This window comes from Fulmarus glacialis, unplaced genomic scaffold (genome assembly GCF_000690835.1).
Source record: "Fulmarus glacialis isolate BGI_N327 unplaced genomic scaffold, ASM69083v1 scaffold43397, whole genome shotgun sequence".
NCBI lineage: Eukaryota > Metazoa > Chordata > Aves > Procellariiformes > Procellariidae > Fulmarus > Fulmarus glacialis.
The window spans coordinates 6,504-17,240 of NW_009222118.1; the positions used below are offsets into that span (position 1 = coordinate 6,504).

At 48.5% G+C, this 10,737-nt stretch overlaps 2 protein-coding genes across 3 annotated transcripts in view; one reads left to right on the plus strand and one right to left on the minus strand.

The window, feature by feature from the left end:
* GSTZ1 (glutathione S-transferase zeta 1) overlaps window positions 1-2,653 on the plus strand; it is a 6,693-nt gene extending 4,040 nt beyond the window's left edge. For both annotated transcript variants that reach the window (XM_009581347.1, XM_009581348.1), the window contains exons 7-9: window positions 538-590; window positions 1,859-1,908; window positions 2,527-2,653. In XM_009581347.1, coding sequence (XP_009579642.1) covers window positions 538-590; window positions 1,859-1,908; window positions 2,527-2,653 — 230 coding nt within the window. The remainder of the gene's footprint in view (window positions 1-537; window positions 591-1,858; window positions 1,909-2,526) is intronic.
* Window positions 2,654-3,995: 1,342 nt separating this feature from the next.
* LOC104079339 (RING finger protein B-like) overlaps window positions 3,996-10,737 on the minus strand; it is a gene marked incomplete at its 5' end in the record, with an annotated part of 7,290 nt that continues 548 nt past the window's right edge. Inside the window, 10 exons of the mRNA XM_009581349.1 lie at window positions 3,996-4,210; window positions 4,356-4,453; window positions 5,152-5,206; window positions 5,528-5,619; window positions 5,943-6,142; window positions 6,911-7,098; window positions 7,653-7,775; window positions 8,583-8,606; window positions 9,610-9,829; window positions 10,351-10,473. Of these exons, the coding sequence (XP_009579644.1) occupies window positions 3,996-4,210; window positions 4,356-4,453; window positions 5,152-5,206; window positions 5,528-5,619; window positions 5,943-6,142; window positions 6,911-7,098; window positions 7,653-7,775; window positions 8,583-8,606; window positions 9,610-9,829; window positions 10,351-10,473 (1,338 nt within the window). The remainder of the gene's footprint in view (window positions 4,211-4,355; window positions 4,454-5,151; window positions 5,207-5,527; window positions 5,620-5,942; window positions 6,143-6,910; window positions 7,099-7,652; window positions 7,776-8,582; window positions 8,607-9,609; window positions 9,830-10,350; window positions 10,474-10,737) is intronic.

Here is a 10,737-nt window from a genome sequence, read left to right on the forward strand (position 1 = left end):
GCCCATCTTCACTTCTGGACAGATGCAAACTGAACCTTTGCATTTTTCCCCTCCCCACTCACATATCTCTATATTGTCCTCTTAGTATTTCAGGTGCATTGCCTGAAGCAGCTGAAATCACCCTGGGTCCCAAAAAGCTGAAGGACCCTAAAGACTCCCATTACTATGCTGTTGTAAGATTTCTGTTCCTTCTAGGTTCTGTCCCAATTCACTTCTGGACAGATGCAAACTGAACCTTTGCATTTTTCCCCTCCCCACTCACATATCTCTATATTGTCCTCTTAGTATTTCAGGTGCATTGCCTGAAGCAGCTGAAATCACCCTGGGTCCCAAAAAGCTGAAGGACCCTAAAGACTCCCATTACTATGCTGTTGTAAGATTTCTGTTCCTTCTAGGTTCTGTCCCAAATTGCTCCTTTTTCATACTCAGCTCAGGGTCAAAATGCCCTTGTTTGTAACTCCCAGTCTAAAAGGCCTTTGGTGTCCCTTTCAAATGAGTTTCCAATGCCTGAGTCCAGTGTACCACCTCTCTTGACAGCACTGGAGCAGATTCTGCAGCACACTGCTGGGCGCTACTGTGTGGGGGATGAAGTAAGTATCTGTTGTGTAAGTTGTGTACCATTGGAGAACTGAAAACACCAGTATATTCCATAAAATAGGAAAGGAAGTTAGTTGTGGAGACACAGCACAACCCCATCCTGTGCCTGGAGTTACATGCAGTACCTTCACCGTAAGAAAAACAGCTGCATGGATCCTACTTAGGCCATTACTGAATTGCAAATAGTTACGGAGATGTTTACTTGTCTCTGCCGTTAACCCGCTGATGGCCAGATTCTGCAGATGTATCTAGGATCTGGCTGTTACCTGAGGATGTGGAAACAGATTATTTATATTTCATCTTTAAGAGATTTGGAGTTCAGAGTGTCCCATCATAGGGGCAAAGCTTGGCTCAAGAAACACAGGTTCAGTTCTTAGCTCTGCTCTGTGGAACCTTTAACCAAGTTGTATTGTATTTTTCTGCTCTGTTTGTCCAATTTTAACATGGACAGATTTCAGAGAGCTCACATACAAGCTGTTCTGACCCTTACCAAGCTAGAGGCCACTCAGGCCTCTTCCATTTAGTAGTCCTGTTTGGCAAGTAATTGGATCTTTTCTATAAAAGCCTAAGAAAAAAGGAAGGCTCCTGCAATATCCTGTGATGCAGAGGATTGTCTAGTAGGAGCCTTATGGAACTGGAGCCCTTGGTGGGCAAAGGCTAGTTACAAGATCTTATGCTGGAGAACAATGTGTGCTCTGAAAGGGCTTTGTGAGCTGGGGAGCGGGGCGGGGGCAGCTGCCTCTGTGCGCATAGGCACCTAGCTGTATTGTCCTTGAGTCGTCTTTTCAGGTTGTGAGTCCCGGAGCCTGTGTGTAAAGGCCCTGTCACATATCAGGTCTTGACATTGGCAGGAGCTGCTTGATACTCCTGCAATGCAAACAAGCAAAATTTACTCATCTTTTCCCAGCCATGCAAACTGCCCCCTCCCTCCATGGCCTCCTTCTGCAGCTTGCCAGCAGACTTGTTTGCTCAGAGGCAGCTGCCATAGAATCACTGTGTCCTTGAGGTCATCATGATCAGCTGGTAAATATGAAGCTCCCTAAAGGCTAATGGCTGCTTCTACTGGTGATTGCTATGAAGTTCCTTTCCTTGTACCACTGTCATATTATTAATGCTGGATTAAAGAATGAGATTGTTGTGATAACTCCTCTGTACTGGCTGATAAAATAATTTCTATCCTGCTCTCAAAGTCTGCCACCACAGTGAAGCACACAGACAGGCTCTGAGTTACTCTGACCCCTTTTCTCTGCTACATTTGCAGGTTTCCATGGCTGATCTGTGCTTGGTGCCTCAAGTTGCCAATGCTGAAAGGTAATTAAGGCTAAACTTGAGGTCCTCTTCAAGGGCTGGGCTGTCAGAGCTTACCTTCTGCTGCTCCTTGTGCCTGTTAGGAAAGCATCCCTCCTGCCTGCCCTACCCAGTTATGGATTCTTCTCTGCATGAATTTTCCTATGTCATAAATACTGTCGTTTTTGGAAGTTCTTGGAAATAAGGAGCTGTGCTCTCTTCTCAGAGGCCCCTGGAGGAAACCTGATCTATGTCCTTAGAAAAGCTAAGGTTGCCTACATCCTCTCTCCCTGTTTGACCTATATTTACACTGCACACAGAGGGAAAAGATTAATCTGACTGTATTTGTTGAAAGCCTTAAACCTATGCAAGTAGTGGCTGCATGATTCCCAGGAAAAGCATAATGCCTTCTTACCCTGTGCTGCACACTATGTAAAAGCCTAGTGAAGATGGAAGAACTAACTAACCTTTCCTCTAGCATTTGTTTTTAACCCTACAAGGATGAACCTTTTCTCTTAATGCAAATGTACCCCAGCCTGTAAGATTCTCCCATACTGGGCAGGCTCAGTACATTGCCCTTCTGCTCACTGCTGCACTGGCTGCCCGACCCATAGTACCTCACAAATTATTTTCCTTTTGCAGATTCAAAGTGGACATGGGTCCATATCCCACAATAACCAGAATAAACAAAACTCTCCTGGAGTTAGAGGCATTCAAAGTAAGCCACCCATCCCGGCAGCCAGATACTCCTGCAGAGCTGCGAGCTTGAAGCCCTTCTACTTGTTAAATCAAGTAAGCTGGAGTGTCAAAGAGAACAACATCTACAGTTTGAGTGCTGTAGGACTTCAGTGCCAGCAGGAAGCCCTAGTACTATTGTCTCACTTTCATCTGGGTGGGAAGAAGGACAGAGGACCTGGAAGTAGCCTGGATGACATACAGGAGCTATGCCCATGCTGGAAATCTTGCAGCTACTTCTGACTATGTTTTTTCTATCTGATGTATCTCCATGAAGCAGATTAAAGCAAAAGCATCCATAATTATCAGAAGTCCCCTTTGTATGGCTTTGGGTTGGGGAATGTGGCCACAAACTGTGAGGCATTGAGCCAATTCTGGACTCTCCACAGGGGCTTCTTCTTTCTACCATCTACAGAAAGCATCAGGGAACTAGTGCGCACACCTGCTATTAACCTAGCAGGCCTGCTTGTCCTTGCATTTGCCTCAGAGCTATGGCATAATCATCAGTGCCATGGATATGAACAGTAAGAGCTAGTCTCTGACAGAAGACAGCTTAATCCCAACCCTTGTTAGGTCCCACGGGTCTTGCAAGAGCCAACAGTCAGCTACTCTCCCACCCCTTGCAATGACAAGAGAATTACTACCTGGGACAGCTGATTTGTACCTCTTCCTTATGTCTAGCAGCAGTCTTGCAGAATTTATAATAAAGGTCTGTCTAGAGCAAAACTAGGTGGTTGTGCCATAGTCAGCAAGACACAACCAGCTCACTCCCATACGCTGAAAATGATGGCATTCTCTTCCTTTTCCCATCCTCAGACACTGTTCTAGGTGTTTTCCTAGCCCTCAGCTGCAGACTATTGCCCAAGGGAATCCCACCCCAGATTCCCTCCAAACCAGAATCATGCCTGTGCTTTCACAAGGTGAGGACCTTCCAAGCAGCAGGAGTAAATCCCATTCCACTCATCCCAAAGGAAACCCAACACCTGAGTCACCTTCAAAGCTGAAAGCACCCCGGGAATTCCAGCCCAGAAACCTGTAAGGCAAGAAGGGAAACCCAGAAGCCTGTGACTGTGTTCCTGTGCAGGCTCAGCTCAGATCCCACTGAATGCTGTGGCACCCAAGCCCAGGTACCAAGCCAGGGATACGGGAGGGAATTTCTGCCAGTCTGATGCTGTATATCAGCTGCCCTAAGAGGGCAATACCCACAGCCTTCAGTAAGACTTTACAAACCCATGATCTCTTGTGCCAACGTAGCATTCACCTACATATAGATACTTGGACTGCCACGTTGCTTGGACTCATTTATTGCCATCGATGTCTATATTCAGGCTGGTGAAGAGCCCTTGCTGTTCCCGGCTCATTCTGAGTATTGTGCATTATCCTAGGTCCAGCTGGATCTTGACTGTGCTGTTGTAAAATGTCCCGGCACAGTTGGAGCCCCCAAAGATCAACACCGTGTGCAGATTATGCTCCTCTCTGTTCTCCTTGTCCACATCCATCAGGTGGGCAGGAGTCAGGTCAAGCAATGTGTGGCCAGCTCGGGGCACAGAGCAGAGGTCGTGGTGGATCACCGTGCTCCATGAAAGAGTATCTGAAGTAGAAAGGGGCTATCAATACTGACAAGCCCATTCCTAGTGCAAGGGATGAAACAAATGGACCAGACTAGGTGTTCAGAAACACCACTGCAGCCCAATAGTCCCTTTCAGCTATGGAAACAGGGAGGGAGGGTCACTCACCTAGGTGGAAGACAAAGGCATCCTGCAGGGCTCCCTTGGCATTGCAGCCTCCACTGATCAGAACCTTCTGGTCCGACACAGCCACAGCTGCATGAAAACTGCGACGAAAGCAAAGCCGAAAGGTGACTACAGCAAAACCTGCTGGGGTTGCCTCAGTCAGCAATGGGCAGGGTGGGCAGACTTCAACAGGAGGCTGGGGGCTTAAGCTGCAGAATGGAAGTTAACTTCTGCTTCTCTTCTGCCCTGACTTGCTGAATAACCCTGAAAGAGCTGTTTGTTTGCCTCTGCAAGTCAGGCCATAATCAGGCCTGAAAAGCACCTCATTATCTCAGAAGGAGCTATCAAAAGTCCTATGTTTTGCTCTATAGAGTGAGACAGCAGGCTAGCTGGGCTTTGGTCTGATTTAGGCGGTTGTTCTAGCGGGCAATAATGTCCCTTTAGGAACAGCATAGTCCTGGTACAAGAGTTTCTTCCTCTGTGTGTGTGTGTTGTACTCCAGGTACTGTGGAGGCCAAACAGCAGGCAATACAGTTCACTAGCACACAGCAGAAAACTTCCCCTAGCCTGAAAGACAAATTTCCAGGGAGACTAAGGAGTCTGTACCCCCGACACCCTACAGGCACCAACTAGGACAGCACAGGAATTTCTGGTCCCACAGCAGAGGGGCCATCCACTGTATTTTGACTACTGGGACAGAGATATGCAGCCGGGTCTCATGACAAGCACCGTTTAAACCTGCTTCAAAGAGAAAGGACAGAGGAAGAAGATAGCTCCTGGGTCTGCAATAGGATCTTACCAACGTGCGGAAGGCTGTCCTGCAAGGAGGGGGACTGGTGTGTACTCCATGAAACCTGACAACCAGGGGAAAGGCAGGTGAAACGTCCAAAAAGCTTAGCCTTATAACTAGACAAAAAACTTCCATACTCTGCCACATCAGCAACCTGCCCTCTCTATTACCCAGCTTCTTTCAAAAAAGCAGTCTCTTGTTTTTCCCCATTCCCTCCCCTCTTACCCCAGAAAGAGTTTTTTTACCCCATAGTTTTCCATCTCCATTGCCTACTCAGGAGTTTGTATAACGTTAATGCTGCCTTCCCATCAAGCGTGCCTCATTCCCCTGTCCCTGCCTTAGAACAGACCTTCCCAAGGCAGCCACCTGGCACAGACTTTCTTACCCAAATCCAGGATGTGCATGTCACTGAGGTAGAGAGAAGTCCTCCGACCCCCAAAAATCAGCAGCTTGTTCTTCAGTAGAGTAGCTGAATGCCTGGGCAGAGAAGAAACAAGTGAACAAAGCATCTTCAGCAAGTTCCCAAAACTGATGTTTCAGCCTTGTCTTCTGCTGTTGGGCTGCCATAGCTTCAGTCTCACCGGCCTCTACCCCCAGCCACTGCAGCCCAAAGACAGAATCCCATAACGATTCATGACAGGAGGTACTGGGAGTCACATCGCTCAAAACATAGCCCTGTCTTAAGGAGCAAACAGTGGAGAACAACCACCTAATATTTAGGAAATTACGCTGGGGTGGGAGGGAAGGTGAGCAGAGGTTTCCTGCTCTATTTTGGAGGGCTGGAATAAGAGCACTCTCACCCAAGCCTAGGCAGAGGCTTCTCCCCTTCTGAGATGGGCTGATACCAAATTTCATGCTCTGGATTGAAGACATAGAGCACATTGCTGCAGGGTCCAACTGCCAGTGATGCCTTTTTGGGGAAAGTCCCTCCGAAAACAAAGAGCTCCTTGCGGTAGATAGTTGCACTGTGGTAGGTGAGCACTGGCATCCTCCCTTTAGCCTGGAAAAAGTTCAACATATGTTTGTTATGAGAAGTGCAGTATTTGCTGCATGGCCCGTAGGAAAGGGGCCCACATCATGCAGTGAGTTTGACAAGTCTCAATTTTCCCTTTATTGGCTCCCCACCCAGATCTTTGCCACACAGGCAGAGAGTACATCCTTTGCATACTCTGCACCACCAGAATGCTCTGATGAGAGAAGTCAACCTCACACCCCAGCTTCCTCAGAAGATGACAGAGAACAGAAATATCTCATCCAGGCTTTTTCTGTAAAAGCCATCTTGTGCCTTAGCCAGGAAAGAGACACAGTCCCTCGCTGACAGGGCCCGCTGCAAGGACATGACAGGCAACTAAAGAGCTCAGAGATCTGCTGTGCTCAGAGCAGTCCCTGATTTGAGAAGACCAGCTCTTCACCTCAGCATCCAGTGCAGCTCTCGACAGCACCATATGAAATGAGAGGCCATTTCCCTCTGCCGCTTGTACAGTACCTCCCACCCACGACCTTGGTCAGACACAGCACTCTGCAGCAACCATTTTTCAACCATTTTTTCACTTTGCTTCATTCATTGTAGGTACAGCCCCTGGTTTCTGCCAAGCTTGTGGCCTTTCAACGCCTTCTATCTGTCAATCCCAACTAAGCGGCTCAGACAACCTGCAGCAACAGTGGACCACAACTGCTGGAATAAGGATTCGGGCACATCGATTGTCACATTCAGGCAGGACCTGCCACCCCTACTGTGCTTTTGTCTTGGAAGAGGTACAGTACTTACAGCCACGAGGAGCCATTTCCAGGTGACTGTGTCCAGAATGTAGATGCCGCTGTAGTCTTTGCCCTCCCTTATGCCCCCAAAGATGTAGATACGCTTGGTGTCTGGGTCGTAGGTAGCTGTGTGACCATGCAAGCATGATGGCATGGCGTTTTGTAGCTGGAAACCCACTGGAAGCCAGAAATCACTGTCTGTGGGAGCAACACCAGACAGATGGTGTGGGACTTCAAAGATGCTCTCGATTTCTCCAGATTTAAAGAATATGTCATAAAATCTTTACTCAAGACCTTGCTCCCTTCATCTCCTCCTCTCCTTTGATTCAGGGGACTCATCCAGAAATGTTTCTGTGTAAGGAATGAAGGGGAACACTAACTAGGTGGGGAATAGTAAGGTGGAAGAGAGGATCGGTGAGGTGCAGAAAGCTGAAAGGCACTGGAATTGCATCTCAGACTTCTCCACCAGTCATCACACACAGACTGCAAACCGCGCTGTTGCTTTTATCCCTTAAAATTCACCCAACTCTTTCCAGAACTTATACCTTAGTTCCTGGAGGGCTCTCGCATACAACCACACAGCCTCTCATGGCACCCTATGCTGTCAGCTCAGCCTGGTGACCATGCTAGGAGATGTGATACCTTTGCTGTCCTCTCCCTATGCACAGACCCCTGAGTACCCCCTCCCATCTGCATGAGTTGTCCTCGAGTCCCACTCCCCCCATTGCCTTTGATAGCCCTAAAGTCCCCACCAATTTCCAGCTTCCAGAGTGCATCCTTGCAGGACTGCTGATGGACGCCTTCTCCACCGATCAGAACAGCTGTCCCCAGGTCACTTAGGCACATGGCATGGCACCACCGTGGGCTGGGACTGCCTGGGGAGGGGAGAGCACAGCACTGTGAGCAGAGTCAGACAAGACACCCCCAGCTCCCTTCCCCACTGGGGAAAACAAGGCAGCTGAAGGCTCAGAGGGGAGAAATGGGAAGGCAAGGGCCCCAGGTCCCTTCCCTCTGGGGTGGCAAGAGACATAGCTTCCTGAGGAAGATTTTCTGTTGGCTTTGGGGAATAACTGCTGTGCTAGGAGAGACATCGCTAGCAGACGGAGCCAGCAGAGAGTCTGGCTGGATGTAGGACGCATACAGGCTGCCAATTCAGACAGGCTTGGATGCCCCCCATTGATTACCCCTCCCTACGAGGGATATCCCAGTTGTGCTATCCCCCTGTGTTACTCCTTGTGAGGGAGGGCTACCCAGGGACAGCTTGTTAGTGCCTAAGATACAGCAACCAGAAGCCTGGAGCTGCCTCCAGAGATATTCCTCGTACCGTTCTGTTCCTCCTCCTTTCCTGTCCCAGGCCCCTGCGGTTGGCTGAGCAAGCTAAAAAATACTTTTTAATCAAAGTCTATTCCACATCTCACCCTTTGCCTCAAAAGTCTATGCACCCAGAGGTATGCCTGAGATTCAGAGGGGCTACAGAAGCATATTGGAGAGCCTGACAGTACTGGAAGCACCTATACTGAGGGCAATTGCATGGAGAGGAACAGTATATACACACAACCTACTTGTAATTCTTGATCACTGGGGAGATAAAGGATGAAGCATGAGAGGCCTGTGACATTAAAGGGAATGGCATCACCAAGTGGCTGAAAAGACAAAGCAGGGTCTAGGAACCAGATCCTCACCTTGCAACTCTTCCACTGCCAGATCTGCAGAGGAAACACAGAGATGAACCCCATAAAGAAAGCAGCCAGCAGACATGCCGTGCAAGGTGCTCAGCTCCGCAGTTTAAGCGCCCTTTGGCCTTCCTTCCTCCAAACCCCAGCACAAAGCTACCTCACTGCAACAAACAAGGTGCAAGACCAAGAATCCTGAAGAAAGTCTCATCAGAAGAAATGCAGAAGACAGGTAAGAGCAGGGCACGCTTCCTTTGACTGCCATCATGCTGTCACCATTGCATTTTACCCCTCTGATGGAAGGTAATTTCCCCCCTTCTCACACTGCCTACAGCGGAAGCGACTTTATGATGGAGCTATATTTGCCTTTGTGAGAAGCAAGCCAAGTCCCAAGAAGCCACTTCACATGGGGACCACTGAGTTACTGTCAAACATTTACACACAAACTTGGTCACACCCTGGAGCTGAGTTGGAATTCACACTCCAGAAGCTAAAGGTTGTTTCCAAACCCCTTGGCAGCTACCTTCTCACTACTGAAAAGTCAGTACAATTATACTAATTATACATATATTCCTTTTCATATTCTCCATACTTTAATAATAACCAGCATCTTCTATGGACCAAGTGGTATGCTGTTAGTTGGGGAACAAACAGGCTAATGGAGAGTATACAGAACGTCACAGTAGGTAACTTGTGCCTCAGTTTACTCTTTTGTAAAACAAGGCTAACAATACTTGCCTTCATTTATAAAGCACTTTTACTCCCATGAAGAGATAGGCGTATTATGTTATGGTAGAGAGTGTTGGCACTAAGAGTATACCATGTTCTATTTCTGGCCTTTTCCCAACAGGCAAAAATTCATCAAGCGGTATATCCAGGACTAAGGAGCATTCTCGGTATTTCGCAAGCCAAGACAGACAAGCCCATCTTGCCTTGGAGGTATACAGGGAAATGGACTGGGAAGTTGTTGCCCAGCAGCATTGACAGATCGTTTAGACAAGACCTATAAAATAAACCTGGAAGCTGTCAGAGTTACCTTCTTCATTGAGATCTCTCTCAGACGCTGTGGGTTCAAATAAAACTTTCCTGGGCTTCTTGGGGTGGACAGGACTCTTCTTCCAGGCCTCACTGGCTTCCATCTTGCCAGATGGTGGCTTCAGGGCACAGGGTACCGCCAGGGTCCTCAGTGGTGGGCGGATGTCCTTCCTCCCAGGTGTGGATGCTCCAGCAGTCACCTCTGAGCTCTGACTCTTAACCTGTGACAAGAGTCCCAGTCAAATCAGCCCTGAAGACCTGAAGTTACTGTGCGTTGTCTATTACTGAGCCAGAGATTAGTTTCACATGGTGACTGTTTTCAGGCTCGTCGTCCCGTGGAGTCTTAAGGGCCAACAGTATCAGCTGCCAAATATATGCTGAGCAATGCAGCTACCTGCTGCTATATGCTCAGTGGTCCGCTTTCAGACTGCTAGCTGTGACGGGCACAGCTAGCACAAGGCAACTGGAAAGGCAGAAAGGCCATCTGTGCTAAGAGTAACCAGGCTGATCGATCATCCCACCAAGGGCTGTTAAATTCAACCCTTCCAAAGGCATTTCAATGGAGAGTACCACTTTCTTTAGCACAAGTGAATCTTCAGCTCCAAAACTTGCTTAGCCAGGTCTCCACTAGGAGAGCGGCAGCAAATGTTTCTGCTAGACATCAACTGAGCAGCTACAAGTGAGGGAGAAGATACTAAGGAGAGGATGAAATAACGAGAGGAAGGCTCCAGGATACACATACTGCAGTAGGATCCTCCAGGTCCTGGCCAAGGGGCATATCATCTGCTGGGAGCACTGGTGACTGGGTGGTCTCTGGGACGAGGAAGGGGCGGGCGGGCGTACTGCTGGAGACACCTCGGAGCAGCTGCGGCAGAAACAGTGACAGTGAGAATAAAAGGACACGCCAAGTGTGCTGGCCTCCATCCACAAAGGGTGAGCAAAAAGATGTCTTGCAAGGGACAGATTCCCTGCAAGGGAACAGCCCAGCTTTCATCTCTAGCACTAACAGAACAAACAAAGAAAAGCAAAGCCAAGCACTGGGAGATGTTAAATCCAGGGGCTTCAGCACAAGGTAAAATAACCATGTAAGTATCACAGACCCAGGAGAGAGTGGAACTGGAAGTGAACC